Below are 17714 nucleotides of genomic sequence, written 5' to 3'. Positions count from 1 at the left end.
TGTGCCCAGCCACGCATTGCTGTGGCGAAGTATGGTGGTATGGGAAATAAAGTATTGAGGAATTGGTGGTAATTAAGGTAAAGGGTAAAAGTTTCCCCCCGACGTTAAGTCCATTATAAATGGGTTATATAGCTGTGTGGAAGGGCTTTGAGTCTACACTGCCATATAATCCAGTTAAAATCAGATAATCTGTATTTTATAGGCAGTGTGGAAGAGGCCTAAGTGAGGCCTAACTCTGCCTGTCCCCTGGGCTGAGTGGGTTGCTAGGAGACCAAGTGGGCAGAGCTTAGCCTTCTAACTGGCAGCAATTGGATGAAAACAATTATTCCTCTCCCTCTAATTAGGACTTTATTTTTCTTTTTTGTTGTTGTATGAATGTAGAGGCATGGATGAGGGGTTGTGCTGCCAAGTTTAGTGTTTCTGGGATGTGTAGTTTTGTTGTTTTGTCCTAGGCTGAAATTTCATTACCCTTTTATATATATAGATGGTTATTATTATTATTATTATTATTATTATTATTATTATTATTATTATTATTATTATTTATACTCCACTTTATTTCTCCCGAAGGAGACTCAAAGCGGCTATCCTTCTGACAGTCTATTCTGACAATGAAGAGCAAGGCATAACAACGTAGTTACTGCTGTCACTTGTAATCACTCCATACATTGACTGAGATTTTTAAAAAAGAACATCTGATGCTGAGAATTTTTTTCTCTCTCCCTCATTCTCTTTCTTTCTAGCATGATGCCTCCAGGGTTAAGTGAGCCTGGATCAGCAAAGGTTGCAGCAATGATTTCTTTCAACTTCATCAGCAGAGCTTGTTCAAAAGAGGAAGACAAGGTCAGTGTGTGTTGTAACACGGCAATGCCCTGTAAAACTTGGCAGCTGTTTCCCAATAGTTGATATGAGCAGTTTCCAGCTATAATATGTTGATGTGAGAAGACATTATTGTCTTTCAAAGTTGAGTGCTTTTAAAACACTTCTATTTTGTCAGCCAGAGAACTACCAGAAATATTGTCAGTGTAGACCTCCCCAACCCCTGCCCCAACATACAAAAGACTTGGCTAAAGTCGTCTCCCAGAGCTTGGAAAAAAATAATTGCTGGACTACAATTCAGAATTATTTTAGCTCTATAGATTCTGGGATTGTAATCCAAAAATCTTAATTCTTACCGGAATTGTCCGAATTAACCCCTTGTCATTCTACTTTTCCATCTGTTTTTAAAATGTGCCTATCACTTTCTATTGTCCAAGTCTTACTTCAATTGCTGTAAACTTATACAGAGCACAAAAGTATTTTGCTTTGAATTAACCCAGTAGGGAGAGAGGAGAGAAGGGGGCAGAATTTTGCCTTGCCCTATAGATTCAGGCAAAAGCAAATTGCTGCAGACTCTCCTACCTTATGGGTCCCTTCCTCCTTAATAACTATTGCCATTGGATATTGCTTGACCTGTGTAAATGAGACCTTTGTAAAGCAATCACAGGTATCAGATGCTGGGGTGGGGACAGCATTGACAGCCCTCCAATCATTCCTCCTAATCTCCTGTCATTTCTTTGTCTTGGAAGACAAAATTGTATGTGTTACACAGTATGTCCAGCAATTCCCTAAAGTCCAGCCTGTTGCTCACCTCCCATCTAGTTCATTGGGAAAGAAAGGTGCCATTTTGAGAGAGAGAGGGCCTTCTCCGTATTGCCCCCCCCCCCGGGCTCTGGAACTCGCTCCCCAGGGAGATCAGGCAAGCCCCCACCCTGATGGTGTTTCGGAAGAGCCTAAAAACCTGGCTCTTCACACAGGCCTTCGGTTAAAGATTGTCAATCCCCATAATAATTTGTTCCTTGACTTTCTGCACTGGTCGCACTTCTCCTGGTCAACTTGACACTAGCTCAGGGTTTCCCCATCCAAAACTAACTCCAAATGAATTTACTGCACTTTATTTGTCATCTTGAATGTACAACTCATAATGTGCACTTCAGCTTATCTATGACTGCAACCTTGCTGGTTTTAATTCGATGTTTTATTAAGTGTGTTTTTATATCATATGTAAATGTTCAGATTTTATAATTGGTGTGTTTTTGTTTATTTATGTATTGTATACTGTTATTGCTTTTATTTGATATTTCTGTGAGCCGCCCCGAGTCCCCTTCGGGGGAGATGGAGGCGGGATATAAACAAACTAAATAATAATAATAATATTGTCTTTTGTCTCAAGTAACAAACATTCTTGGAAAGCCATGGTAAAATGGGCAGTCCCTCTCTGAGAAGAAGAAAAGGAGAGATTCTATAGTTGTCCATATCCTATTTTTGACTGTCCTAAATGACCGGTCAGTGGGATGGTGTGATTGTTGGAGAAAAAGTGTTGTCTTTTATCATGTAAGGTCATGCTTTTTGTTTACAATGTGAGTAACTAGCCTGGATGAAATCCATGCAAGTATGCAGCAGTCAAATCAGTCCCATTTCACACATAGATTGATACATAACAAAAATGTGGTCCCATGTTTTGGCAGCTTTTATTCCTTTAGGTAACATCTAAATTAAGTGTCATTTTAGCTGATCTCCAAGTATATGGTTTATGTGAAAGAGTGTTGAGGTCTTAAACAGTTTTTATTTAAGAATATCATTGGTCAGATCCAGTCACACAAATCTTGATATAACAAGCTATTTGATTCTCTTAGGGCGGTTCAAGACAGCCCCTTTAATGCGGGTTTTCCCACATCAAAAAAGGGGCTGTCCAGACAACCTTTCTGGAAGCCACAAATTAATTCTCCACAAACCACGAAAACCTTGGTTTGTGGCTAATTAATTTTACAGTGGGTTTATTTCACACCTTCCAGGAAGGCGCGGGATAAACCCACTACTTCCGCTGTCTAGACTGCAGCCCAGACAGCTGTCCCGTGATTTTCCGGGCTAACAAGGAAAACAACTCTCTCCCCAAACCCACTTAAAAATCATCAAAAAAGTAAAATAATTAACCCAGCCAACATTTCTCTTCTGCCGACCCTCTCCTGGCACTTAGGAGTGACATGCCAGGAGAAGGGGGGAAGGAGGAGGAAATTCCTAAGCACGAGGGCCAGCTGGGTAAATTATTTTACTTTTTTGATGCTTTTTAAAGGAGTTTGGGGAGAGGGTTGTGGTGTTTGGGTGTTCTCCCGGAAGGTATAGGGAGAACATCCGGACACCCAGCCGCAAAAGCGCGGGCTTTTGCAGCTAGTGTGCGGACTACAGTCTGTCCCGACCCAGGTTTTTTAAACCCGGGTTGAAGTTGACATTTGCACTGTGTGGAAGCACCCTTTCATTCTCGTTGCCATCTCTATGATGAGAACAGATATTTCTCTCTACAAAGTTGGAAAACTTCCTAAATCTTCTGTAGCTGGGTTTTCTGTGGCTCCTTGTAGCTTCTTGCAAAATCATCCCTCTAGGTCAGTGGTTTTCAACCACTGACCTAGAGGGTCCCCAGATGTTTTCCAGATGGGTCCCCAGATGTTTTGGCCTTCAACTCCTAGAAATCCTAACAGCTGGTAAACTGTTTGGGATTTCTCGGAGTTGTAGGCCAAACCACCTAGACACCCTAGGTTGAGAACTACTGCTCTTAGTCTACCTTGTTTTTTAAAAAAAATAATAACAAAGCCCTGACTGTTACCTATGTGACAAATGTCTTTCTATATGAAGTGACTTGCATTTTAATAAAATTGAGAAGACATGAGCTAATAGGAAGGAGGGGAAAGAAACAACTGAAATATCAACAAAATGTAATTATATTTGCTTTAGGATCTCTCTCTCTCCCCCCGCCCCCACTCTATCTTCCTCTCTCAGTGTAAACTTAGATCACAAAATGAGCAAAATTATAACCCTCCAATCACCCCTCCAGTCCATTTCTTAACCTGACCTTTAAAGCATTTTGGGCCGAATCCCGTTCACAAACAATGCCCCCAGCATGACACCAAGGGCTTGGATTTGCTTAGCATTGGCATACTTCTTCTAAATAAAAGAACCTGTCACTGGGAAATATGTACACAGGCGCAAATTCTGTGTAACTGTTCAAAGTGTAAAATAATGTGTCATTTCATTGCTGCCTTTAAGAAGCAGGTGTCAGTTGGCATTACTTGCAATGGCAATCTCATGACGTAGTGTTAAGCCAGAGCCGCTCAAGTTGAACTCGTTGCAGAAGACATTAGTTAGCAAAACAAATGGGTGTCCACTCCAATTACCTTGATTGTCCCTTAGAGTAAAATTGGGGTTGTTAGCTGCCTCTGGAGCCAAGCTATAGTAGAAGTGTTGTCCCTCCTGTGGGTCATCTTGGTCTACCGCACTTACTGTCTGAATCAGCTGTAGAACAGAAGAACAAAACAAAGAGATTGATGACAGCTCCAGTGGAGGGAGAAAACAGCTTTCAATGATTGCATTGAAAACAAAGCAGGACTAGCTTTTCAACAACAGCATCTTTCACAGGGAGCAGAGATCCATGGAGGCAATCAGAACGCTGTGGGGAATCAGTAGTTAGCTGTGGATAAACAAAATGGATAAAGTAATCCATACTTGAGATGGACAAGTTCATTGAAGGACTCATTCAGGTGGCCTATACATACTTCAACAGTATAACACTGCAGAACATCCTGAGTTCATCCACTTCCATCTCCAACAGGGAGAAGCACAGATAACAGGATCATCTAAATTTATGGGGAGATGATGTCACTCCAGGCTTGCTGGCTTGACCACGAGGCTCAACCAGTTTTAATCTTCCATGTAAATAGTTCTAGAAGTCCTGGCTGAACATTTTTTTATTCCAGGATCAAATTTTGATTTTAAATGGCTTACTGAAAATAGAGGAACAGTGGGCTGAATGTTTTTTCAAATAATACACAAAACTTTTGGGTATCTTGAGAAATGTCTTTGTGAATTTTATTGGATTCTCCCCAGGTTTTGCTTTTCTTGCTTTTCCTGAAGAAAAGCAAAAGAGGACTAAAGAAGAATATTAATGAAGAAAAAGCACAATTTAGGCTCTTACTACACAGCTGTATAAAATCCAGATTATCTGCTTTGAACTGGATTATCTGGCAATGTAGACTCAGTCAGTACCACACAGCGGAAAAGTCCACACCGCCCAGGTTTAAAAAACCTGGGTTTGGGCAGACTTTAGTTTGCACACCTGCCCCCATAGCCTGAGCTTTCCGCGGGTGGAAGGGGAAGTACCTAGAGGTCCTCCTGGTACCTTCTGGGAGAACACCAAGCCACCCAAACCTCTCCCCCCCACCAAAGACTTTAAAAAGTAAAATAACTTACCCGACCAGCATTACACTGCTGCCAGACTTCTCTTGGTGCATAGAAATGACGTGGCAGAAGAAGGGAGGCTAGAGCAATTTTCTTTCCCCCCTTTCTCCTGGTACATCATTTATATATCAGGGGTGCTCCAGCAGCAATGTAATACCGGCCGTGTAAGTTATTTTATTTTTAAAGCCCTTCTGGGGGTGGGGAGTGGGTTAGAGACCTCTTGGGTATTCTGGGCTGATTCAGCCTGGAAAATGTGAGTGGGCTGTGCAAACTTCCCCTTCGGAAGTCCCAGGACTTCCGAGTGGGCAGTCCAGACAGTGGCCATAGTCAGTCAGACCTGGGACTTTCAGGAAGATCCGGATCTAAAGCCTCGTGACTTGAAGGTTGGGTTGCTGACCTGAAAGCTGCCAGGTTCGAATCCCACCCGGGGAGAGCGTGGATGAGCTCCCTCTATCAGCTCCAGCTCCATGCGGGGACATGAGCGTGGATGAGCTCCCTCTATCAGCTCCAGCTCCATGCGGGGACATGAGAGAAGCCTCCCACAAGGATGGTAAAACATCAAGACATCCGGGCGTCCCCTGGGCAACGTCCTTGCAGACAGCCAATTCTCTCACTCCAGAAGCAACTCCGGTTGCTCCTGACACGAAAAAAATAAAAAAAATAAAGTCAGGACAAAGCAGGTTTTCCTGCTTTGTCTTGAAGGAATTTGTTTTTATGTGGGGTGTCGTTTGGACATCATAAAAACGTGGCGTTTTAGACTCTGTCAGGATGCGCCCTCAGGGCCCTTCCACACAGGCATATAACCCAAAATATCAACGCAGAAAATCCCACAATATCTGCTTTGAACTGGTTTATCTGAGTCCACACTGCCATATAATCTAGTTCAATGTGGATTTTATACAGATGTATAGAAGGGGCCTCAGATAATCCAGTTCAAAGCAGATAATGTGGATTATCTGCCTTGATATTCTGGATTATATGGCAGTGTAGAAGGGCCCTTATAGATTCAAACAAGTAATGTGGGCAGGTATTAAACCAAGGGAAAGGGCAGGCATCATTTTCTGCTCCCTCCAACAACCTATAGGTAAAGGTAAAGATTTTCCCCTGACATTACGTCCAGTTGTGACCGACTCTGGGGGTTGGTGCTCATCTCCATTTCTAAGCTGAAGAGCTGGCGTTGTCCGTAGACACCTCCAAGGTCATGTGGCCGGCATGACTGCATGGAGCGCCGTTACCTTCCGCCGGAGAGGTACCTATTGATCTACTCACATTGGCATGTTTTCGAACTGCTAGGTTGGCAGGAGCTGGGGCTAACAGCGGCGCTCATTCCGCTCTCGGGATTTGAACCTGGGACCTTTCGGTTTGCAAGTTCAGCAGCTCAGCACTTTAACACACTGTGCCACCATATACAATGCCCAAAATGACACTACATCCCTCTTGGTTTTGAAACCAGCTCATTTTTTTAAAGGTGTACAGATATGTTTGGCTTTGCAAACTACTGTGTTTGCAGCAGCATATTTTGAGCCTGGGAGGAGGTGTCATTTGCGCCATTGTTGGATCTGGTGCTTGAGAAGGATTAGAGGTTATACATTGTGACCCAAGGGGCTTCTGGTGACCGATGGGCATCACTAAATTCACCCCAGTGTCAAATCAGCCATACAATCAAATCCTGTCTGCAACCAATGCTTGAATAGTAGAAGTGGAAGACAAAAGAGTATACTTTTTCAGCCATGATCCTTTTTCTCTCTTGGAGGTAAAGCACGTTTACCTTGGAGGTAAAGCAAGTTTCCTCACTTTTCTATCAAATTCATTGCATAAATTTATGCTGAATTTTAACTTGAGAAGTATCTCACTGGGCTCAGAATAACAAACCTACCTTCAAATGGGAATTTGCTTACATGCGACAAGAGACATATCTCAAGATGCTCCAAAAATTGTTGTTTTACTAACAGAAAATCCCAATGCAATAAAGCCTTGCAGATCATATCTCAACTTTTTGATTCCCAAATGCAAGCGATGTTGCTTTTGAACAAATTGAGGGAATTGGTGATAGCAGCAAAAGCACTACTCTTTTGCATTTTTCATATTCCACCTGAGACTCCAATTCTTTTGTTTTTCTGGTTAGTCCTTCCCTTGAAACTTGTGGTTATTTAAGGGAGCGGAAGAACACAGGATCATTATATTTTGGTTGCACTGAATGATGAAAAGGAAGAATGTTCTGGCAAACAATTGAACTGAAATACTTAAAAAGCTGATTGTTTTACAGATTAAAGGGCCTGATTTAAGAATCACATTAAGACTATACAAAAGAGATGGAATGAGTCAATAGTCCAGTGGGAGTATTTTGCTGTGATGCGCAGATAAAAGCAACAAATGATAATAAAAAGGATTTGAGGCCTTTCCTCTGAGGTCTGTTACACCAAGAAAATTATAAAAATTAATTGCATTATTAATAAAGGAATTCCCTTTAAAAAAAGAAAGCAGAGCTATGCCTTCTATGGGAATCATCCTATTGCAATCTAACTTGACCTCACCAGTATTGCATCAGGTGAAACCTGGAAGTATAACTCTGGTTTTCTTAATTACATTGATTGCATTTAAATTTCCTTGGAGTGCAGTGTGGCAGATCATCAAATACTATAGTTCAGTCTCTTTATTTCTTTGTTAGCTAAAGCCATAAAGTGGGGTATCTGCATAGCTTGTGGTGTTGGTTTTGCTCACCCACCTTTTTTCTTGGCTTCTTACCTGTCCAGCTTTTGCATTTTCACACACAAAGGCCTCGTAGAACCTGGGAAATTCTGGAGCATTGTCATTCACATCAAGGACTCTTATTGTGACTGAAACACTGCCAACGTGTGAAGGACTGTCTGAAAGAAGGTAGAACAAATTAAAACCAAAGAAATCTGATCTTGGCCTAAATTAATTCTGGGAGTCTCAATTACATTAGAGATTTTGAGTGAAGAAAATGCTCCCTAAGAAGAGCAGGTGGGTAAGTGGCATATTAAAACATACAGCTGGCAACTCTTGAGGCCCTGATTTAATTATTTATATGCAATTCGACACTTTCTAGCCTAGTATATAAAATACCTGTTGCATTTACTTCTATAAGTTTAGATTGGAATAGTCAAGAGATGATGATGATGATATTCATTTATATTTATATCCTGCTTTCTCTCTCCACAACATTAAAAGCATTTCAATACAATTTAAAAATATACAAATGTTACGTGTTGATTTATTTTTGATTACGTATGGCTGGTCAAGTTGCTCTCCATATAGTGCTGGACTGCAATTTCAATTACTGTATTTCCCCGAAAATAAGGCAGGTCTTATATTAATTTTTGCTCCCAAAGATATGCTAGGTCTTATTTTCAGGGGATGTCTTATTTTTCCATGAAGAAGAATTCACATTTATTGTTGAATAAAAAAAGAACATTTATTATATACTGTACAGTAGTTGTCATCACAAACCAACATAACCGGACAAACTGTGAATCCTATTAAAAATTTCTTGTTACTACCATTATTTCCATGTACAACTGGTATGTACATTTACCAATTCTGCATGCTCTGGTGTTCTGATTGGCAGGCGCCGGGCATGCTTCCAAACAAAAACCTTGCTAGGTCTTACTTTCGGGGAAGGTCTTATATTTAGCAATTCAGCAAAACCTCTACTAGGTCTTATTTTCCGGGGATGTCTTATTTTCGGGGAAACAGGGTAGCCCTACCCTTCATAGCCAATGGTGAGGTTTCATAGATCCTTCAGTTCAATAACACTTGGATCCACTCCTGGCTTAGAATGTGAGCATTTGGCATTGATAACATCTTCTAAAACAATCATGTTGGTGTCATAATGATTAGATGGTATAGTACCAAATTTTCTGTATATGGCAGAAAATTAATGTCACCTTCAGAGATGTTCATTTCAGATAGCTAGCACATACAGAGAATTGCATGGGGTCATTATTGGTCACATACTCAGAACCTCATCACATTGAGGCCAGTATTCATCACTCATCATGACTAATCCAGTGGGGCCTGGTTGGGGTGGGGGAACCTGTTGTCCCGCATCACCCACTTTGTCCCTCACCTCATCCCATGGAGGAAGTGTTGTCACCTGGCTTCCTCCCGTTGTTTCCTATGCAACACAGGAAGCCTCCCGTGTTGCTGGCATTGACTTTTACAACACTTCAACTTCACTTGAGGCACAGAGTCTGCTGGAGGTAGACTGATGTCATGTGATGGGAGCCGGCGGGCTCTGTGCCTCAAGTGAAGTGTTGCAGGACAGACGATTTTGTCTGTCTGATGAGGTCGTAACTGGGAATGCTAATTTTACATTCCAGAATCTCTACACCATACAACTATATGAGCAACTATAATGATGTGCACTATTATAGTAGTTAAAGAAAAGGAACTAGGTATTTATAGAACATGCATTGGTCATGGCAATAGGGGTCACATTGAGGTGTTGATTCATATAAGGGTCTCTTTCACACAATTTTGCTAGGCTAGCACCTTGTCACAAGCTATGTCAACTTCTATAAATACGCAATTAAAAAGGTGCCAGAATGTGTCTGTCTGAGTCAGTGCTTGTTTGTTTCAATTTCAGATTGGAAACAATTTGCTTCACACAAAATGTCATGGTGTGACATGATGTAGCCCTACCACAAATTTTCACTTCACAAAGCCTTCCCACTATGAATCTGACTAGATGATCTGTGGAAATAGCCAGGAATAGGTGTGCCATTTTTGATGTGTGTGATGTTTAATATGTCTAGATTCCCTCTCCCTTTGTTTTCAGCAAACAGACTGTGTGATGGAGTGGAAAGACTATTGCAAAATATTGAAAAAAAACCCGGTGAAAAACATGGTTGTTGTATGTCTTTCGGGCTGTATGGCCATGTTCCAGAAGTATTCTCTCCTGACGTTTCACCCACATCTATGGCAGGCATCCTCAGAGGTTGTGAGGTCTGTTGGAAACTAGGCAAGGGAGGTTTATTTATCTGTGGAAAGTCCAGGGTGTGAGAGGATGCCTGTCATAGATGTGGGCGAAATGTCAGGAGAGAATACTTCTGGAACATGGCCATACAGCTCGAAAGGCATACCCCTGGACTTTCCACAGATAAACAAACCTCACTTGCCTACTTTCCAACAGACCTCACAACCTCTGAGGATGCCTGCCATAGATGTGGGCGAAATGTCAGGAGAGAATACTTCTGGAACATGGCCATACAGCCCAAAAGACATACAACAACCCTGTGATCCCGGCCATGAAAGCCTTCAACAACATGGTGAAAAACATGTTTTTGAGTGCTGAGAGGTTATGATAAGAAAAATCCCAGAGATTGATGCTAATTTCTGCAATTAAGGCTTTATTCTACACAAATCTGCATGTGATTGTTTCAGCCAGAAACAGAATTTTCTGCAAACAAAACAATATTTATGTGCAGAAAGGGCTGTTTCCTATCCAGAACATTCTTTTTTTCTGTGCAAATCCAACATGGGCAAATTTTGCACAAAATGTTCCCCATATAATATTTCCTGCATAGAAATACTTTTTTCAGCACAGAATAAATTTTTGATAGTTTTTGGTGCAAAACTGATATTTGCAAATTTTCACATAATAAGTTCTAAAGTGTGAAAAACTATTTTAAAATACATTTTCTTAGGAGGAAGAAACTTGCTATATTTACTTGTCATTTCTTTTGAGAAGAAAATCATTGAAAAATTACATCACGGTGTCAAATGCCCTCATGATGTCAGGATGGGATGAGATAGAGAAACTCAGGCTTATTGGTGTTGTGTTATGCTGTGTTATAGGGAAGAAGTTGAGATCTCCACATTAAAAAAGTCTTATTTTGTTGAACCATATCTCTTTTGTTAGAACATTGCATGCCATGTCCAGTATCTCATAAACTCAATCTTTGACCTAAATGGATGCAGAGGGTTATACTTAGAAATGCCGAAGTAGTTCTAAAGTGACAGTGACCTCAAACTTAGTTTTGGTATAGCATATCTGAGAAGCTGGTAAGCAGTGTTTTCTGCCCTAAGCAAGGTTTATTACAAAAGCATTTCTACAGGACAGTATAAAAGAAACATAAAAGTAAGCAGATGGTCATGACTGTCACTTGCTACTGGCTCAAGGAGGGTTTGAACCAGTGACCTAGAAGTGAAAGGCTCTCAGCTCATTAGCAATTCCCTAAGCCATCCAATCCTCCCTGATAATGCTGCTCTCTACTCTGATAAGCCCGGCAATATTATCAGCATCTGTTTTTTGCTACTAATATTTGTTATGTGTGTGTATGAGTGCACGAGCATGTGCTAGTACTAATCTAAGCTGCTCCCCCACAAAAGAGGGGAAGAACATAAAGAACATGACTCTCCTGAATATTAATGTTAACGTCTTAAGTAAACAAATGCTTCTCTTTTCATTTACAGAACCCCTCAAGAGCAACTAGTTTCATTCTCTGAATCAGATGTAAAATGTGACTTGCACTGCAGTGCTTCTAAGTATGCATTCCTTATGGCTGATGCAGTCTTAACACTGAGTTCCTCCTAGCCACAGCTAAAAGACTGACAACAGGGCTGTTCCGTCTCCCAGGAGTTTGATTTTACAAGCTGCCCAGAGTTGTAGAAATAGCACCTGTTTGCATTTGTTCCAGGGTTGCTGCAGATTCTGCAGCACTCTGATAGTTAGCCATTAGCAGAGTTTGTAGCCAGCTCAGCAAAGTCTTTGCTGCTTGTAGCATGCAAATGTATCTTTTTGTTCTGGAGACTGCCCGTTTTCCTGGGGAAAGAAGGCTCCATTTTGAGAAGCCTCTTGCCTTCTAGACTGAAGAAGAAAGAACTCAGATGTGCTTGTGTGGCCAAGCCAGGCCAGCCCAGACCAAGCCATCATAAGTATTGACCTCTGCCTTTAAAACCAGTGCTGAGCATAGATAGGGAAAGACCTGCTCTTTCTAAAAATAGTAGCTTAGCACGGGGGCAGAGAATATCTCAGGATTTCTCTGCCACTGGAAGCAGTTCAATCTACTTCGCCTCAAAAACTAGCTTTGAGCTTAGATAATGACAGACCTTTCTGATAGCAGCTCAGGGCTAGGGTGAAGAGGATCTCAGGATCTCTTCACCTTTGGAGGAAGTTGAACCAGCAACTAAAGGGGAAAAGCAAGAAAGGAACATCTGCAAGATTTTAAGTTGACTGTTTATATTTGCAACCTTAACTACATGTGCCAAGTCTGCCAAGGACTTTGTGAAAATAATTTTTTGTTTGATTGTTCAACTTGAAGTGCCTTTGGTTACTGGGATTTCAGAGCTTCTAAGTAAGGCCCCTGCAGTTCACCTGGGCAAAGGAAGAAGCACATCTTAAAGCTTTAAAGGGTGCCTGGATGTGACGGCATAAGGGCAGAGGATTGCTGTATTTAAATACAGTATTTACCCCTTGTCCCCAGATTCAATATGCATGACTTCATTGCCCACACTTCAAAAAATATTTCCTCCTGAAAGTGTTTGTGGGACTCTCCATGACCTTGTGTGATTCTATGGTATGCTTCTGGAACAAGCATAGTCAAAATATGGGGTTCACTATTATCTGCATCCCCTTGAAACCACTATTATGGGCATGGGGGAGAAATTGAGAATGAAGGGGATGATGGAAGTTTGCCTCAAATTTGCTGCAAATATTTTCACTTCTGTCCATTAGAGGTAGAAAACAAATCCAATGCAGTGTCTTCTTTAACTGCACCTTAGGCAAGAAAAGTGAATTTTTCCCCCTCTGGAAAAGGAAAAGAAAGGGTGGACGACATTCACAATCTGCAATCTCCTCTCAGTCCCTTAAGTGCCATTAAGTGGGATCCAGTATATGCATATATTACAAATTGTAATGGGGAGGGATCTAAAAGACTCTTTAATCACACTCTTTTTGCTTTATGTGTATAATAAAATTGTTTTCCCTACAAAAGGTTAACATCTATTATTTAAACATAGGCTGTTGATTCTGTTGATTCCTTCCAACTAGAGAACAATCATTTGTTGAATGGTGAGTCAACAAGTAGATAAATTTCAGTGATTCAATGGGTCTAGTCTAGTCAGGATTAAGAACCAAATCTAGACCATCATTAGAAATATAGGAATACATTAATACACAAATAGATAAAAGGAAGGGTCAACTGGGATATATGGGGCATTCTGGGTGTGCCAGTGTGTTTATTTGGGTAGCATCCTATGCTTGGTATTTTTTCACCAAAGTATGGAAAGGGGAAACAGTTTCTGCAGTTGTTCCCCTTGACTCCCCTCCTCAAAATCTGTTCCACAAGGCTGCAAAAATGCAGGGGTGCTGAAAATCTCAGTACTACTGCTGCCATTTATTTTCCGAGCCCAATTTAAGGTGCAGGTGCTTACCTACAAAGCCCTGAATGGTTTGGGACCATCCTACCTCCGTGACCGCATCTCTGTCTATGAACCCACGCGTTCACTTCGGTCATCTGGAGAGGCCCTGCTCGTGATCCCGCCTGCGTCGCAAGCGTGGTTGGTGGGGACACGAGACAGGGCCTTCTCTGTGGTGGTCCCCCGACTCTGGAACACCCTCCCCAAGGATCTCAGACAGGCCCCTACATTGGCAGTCTTCAGAAAGAACTTGAAGACCTGGCTGTTCCAATGTGCCTTCCCAGATTAATAGGAAATCTCCAATACCAAGTCCCATAAGCACTTTATTAGAACTAAGATCGTATATCGCCCTCTGCACTTGCCCTAGAAGCCTTATATATCACCTGTCACATCAGCACTTTTAATCTTGTACACATTACTCTGGCCCGGCCCAGTTTTATTGTGTTTTAGCGTATTGTTTATTGCTTGTTGTTTATACTGTTTTAATTGTTTTTAATTTGCCTTTTGTTTTGTATTGTTATATTGTGTGTTGAGGCCTTGGCCTTTGTAAGTCGCATCGAGTCCTTCGGGAGATGCTAGCGGGGTACAAATAAAGTTTAATAATAATAATAATTAATAATAATAATAATATACAGGGTGTTTGAAAAAGAACACCCTAGTTTTAATGTATTTATACTTAAAACTGGGGAGTTATTTTTCAAACACCCTGTATTATGCTGGATTTTGGCTATCACATGAACCAGCTCTTGAATTTCTGTGTTAGAAACTAGTAACATAACATTTAAAAGGAGGATTGTGATAGACGCAATAATACATCCTGGCCAGCTGAAATGCCTGAAATTAATATTTCAACCCGGACTGCACCATCCCTTCTTATTTTATCCATGATTGTAGTTTGCCTTACTCAGCTCATGGGCCAGCACAGTGATATTGTGCCACGAAATATCTTCCCGATCCAGTGGTCGTGCAGTCATCAGAGCCCCTGTTGCAATGTCAACGTAAAAGAAACGTCCAGGATCGCTGCTTCGATCAATGGAGTACCTGTGAAAAGGGTACATTTAGATGCCATTATTTTCAGGGAGCTGTACTGTTAGAAAATGTCAGTTCAGTTCAGTTTCATTAGAATATATGTTTTACATTATCTGGTTTTGTTCCAGTTCAGATACTAACTGAAATATATAATTTGATTATTGCTTCAGCAGATTAATCCCAAATTTTCATTTGTTGCTGCTGCTGTCATTTTTCTCTTTCTTATGGCTATCCTATGGCAAACCTATTACGGGGTTCTCTTGGTAGAATTCATTCAAAGGAAGTTTGCCTTTACCTGCCTCTGAAACTGAGTGCGTGACTTGCCCAACGTTATCCAGTGGGTTTCCATGGTCAAATGGGATACAAATCTGTGTCTCCAGAACTGTAATTTAGCATTCAAACCACTACAACATATCAGCTCTCTAAATAGTCTTTTAATACTGACTAATTTAAAAGGAATGAGGAAAAACAATTTTATTAAATTTTTGTGATATTATCATGTTTCTCCAGGCCTTAAAGAACTTGCATAATTCTGTGTTGCGCTTATACTTGGAATATTGTGTAGACTTCCATTTTATCTTCAAAAGAGAAGAAGAAATAAAATCAATTACAGAAACAAATATGAGCAGGCATCTAAAGACTATACCAGAAGTTTAGAGACTTTTTATTTTTCATTTTAGTTGAGCAAAATAAAACACAACGAAAATGACCATGTTGCATTTTTTTAAAAGTATGAATAATTGGAAAACACAGACTGTGTTCCCATACTAATATATTTGGGGATATATAAACATTTTACACATTTGCATAGTTTCAAGACAGACAGTATGTTCTTTGTACTATTATGCAGTGCTAAAACATAATTATTTCATATTCTCCAACAGATATCAGAGTGTGGCCAAGGTGCCAAATGTTATTAATGATGAAGAACAAACCAGCTAGAAGATGTTGAAACAGTTTACTTTTGCACTCTGAATTCACTTAAAAGTGAATTGAAAACAAATGGGTAAAGTGGAAGTGAAGTGAAACACTAGATTGTTTTTAAAGCAGTTGCAAAATTGGGATGAGAGAAGATTAATTGAGAATGTTCCTGAGAAATGAGGGCAATTGGAGAGTTGGTTATTTGGGCATCATCCAGCCAAAGCAGTGCTTCCCAACCTTTGGTTCTTCCGATATTTTGAACTCTGGCTCCCACAATTCCTAACAGCTGATTGGGATTTCTGGGAGTTGAAGTCCAAAACAAAGGGAGGAGCAAAGGTTGAGAACTACTGAGCTAAAGGGAACGAAAACTGAAGATTTACTTCTGCATCAGATTGGAAAGCTGAAATCCTACACTAATTTACAATTTTAGAATTACTGAGTTTGGAGGTCATCTTCTCCAACCTCCCCAATGCAGAAAATATACTAGTACAGCTGCTTAGAAAGTATTAATGAGGAAGAGTTTGTCATGTTCCAAGAAAGCCCCACCAAATGTGATGGGTCTTTCTTAAGAATGAATATGCATAGGGATTATTCTGACAGTGTATAATTAATTTTTGCAACTGGGTCATGGCCTCTGTCTTAAATGGCATTTGAAAACATGAGTCAGGATAGCTAAAGGGAACCTCAAATTTATCTCTCTGATTACCAATTCTGTAATTGGGGATGCATCTCATCCTGATAGCTTTTCTGCGAGCTTCTGGATAAAATAATGCTAAACTTGATATTTATAGATGCAGAACACAACAATTCATTGTTATGTTCATTTTTGCAGAGACAGGGCTAGGGACTGATGGATGGTGTTGGTACAAATTATTAAGACAGACCAGAAGCGGTGTTGCACACAATTTAGTATTTCTTGAGAGCATCATTATTTGACAAGTATTTTTTGACACCAACTATAAACATTTATGAATTTTAAGGGAGGAAATAATGATATATTACTATTTATATGTATTATATAATTATCTGCATTACAAGCTACTAAAGAGGTTTAGTTAGACTGCCTTTGCTTCGAGAGAGAGGACAACTCTGGCCTAAGTAAGGAGAAAAAGCTGCAGGTGAACAAAGTGATGCAGTAGCACCTATGGATGGGAAAAAGGATGGATGCAGGTATTTAAACAACGACTTGAAGATAAAATGAAAGACTTCCAATGAAGGAGATCAGCCTATGCCTAGAGGAGGACGAGGATCTCTATTTTCACAATCTGGGCAAGCAGATCCACCAAGTCTTTGCCAAGTTCTTTTCCTCTATCAGGAAGTTTCAAACATCTCATATCTGGCCTGGAATATCTGCCAAAAGACAAGTGATAGCACTATTAATATGAAAGGATGGGTTCAAGTTAAAAAGTAAATTTGGGCAGGTGTTTGTGGGTAGAGAAATGTGGTGGTGACTGTGTTTTTTCACTCACTACAAAAATTTTAGAGACCTTGGTAGAATAAGCAAACTTCTGGGCTCTAGAAAAGCTCTAGTGTTGGTGGCCTTGCTTACTTGTGGTCCAATAATATCTGCATTATTTCCACCCCTGTTCTAGAGCACTGCTAATTGAACTGTGGGTCCTGATCTCAAATATGGGTCCCGACCCCTTAGCTCATTGTTGTGGTCCCAAAATGGCTGTCTGAGACATTTACATGAATCTGTTGCATAGTGTTTATTGTGAACCCTGCAAAAGATGTGTCAGCTGTGCTTCATAAAAAAGAAAATCCACCTGTTTAGCCATCCTGGCAAATGCTGAGTTCTTATCAGTAAATGTTTGGTTTTTATACTTATCCAGACACTAGGAACTCTATGTTCTTTCTGTAATTCTCAGACTTCAAGTCATAGCAAACATGGCAAATGGTAAGGGACTGACTGGGGCAAATGAAGTTCAAAACCCCTAGAAGGCCTTCTTCATCTAACCTTCCGCAGATGGTATGTGTGGAAACATTTTCTTTTCTTGGCCTATATAGGGCAGGAGGACAGTAGGGTCCAAAAGTGACCTGACTGTTTTAAACCAGTCACTTTTTTCTTTTAGCTAGACAGCCAGTTTCAGTTCAGGTTACTTGCAATGGGGGCA

General features: G+C 40.6%; 1 protein-coding gene across 3 annotated transcripts in view; it reads right to left on the bottom strand.

Moving 5' to 3' along the window:
• cdh20 (cadherin 20) overlaps positions 1-17714 on the bottom strand; it is a 282549-nt gene that overhangs the window by 10827 nt on the left and 254008 nt on the right. For all 3 annotated transcript variants that reach the window (XM_062977643.1, XM_062977645.1, XM_062977644.1), the window contains 3 exons: positions 14555-14691; positions 8014-8135; positions 4209-4326 (listed from right to left, as the gene is read on the bottom strand). In XM_062977643.1, the coding sequence (XP_062833713.1) occupies positions 4209-4326; positions 8014-8135; positions 14555-14691 (377 nt within the window). The remainder of the gene's footprint in view (positions 1-4208; positions 4327-8013; positions 8136-14554; positions 14692-17714) is intronic.

Source organism: Anolis carolinensis, chromosome 4 (assembly GCF_035594765.1).
Source record: "Anolis carolinensis isolate JA03-04 chromosome 4, rAnoCar3.1.pri, whole genome shotgun sequence".
In the NCBI taxonomy this organism is placed as follows: Eukaryota; Metazoa; Chordata; class Lepidosauria; order Squamata; family Dactyloidae; genus Anolis; species Anolis carolinensis.
The sequence above is the reverse complement of the archived record's forward strand: the minus strand, read 5'-3'. Positions and strand labels throughout refer to the sequence as shown.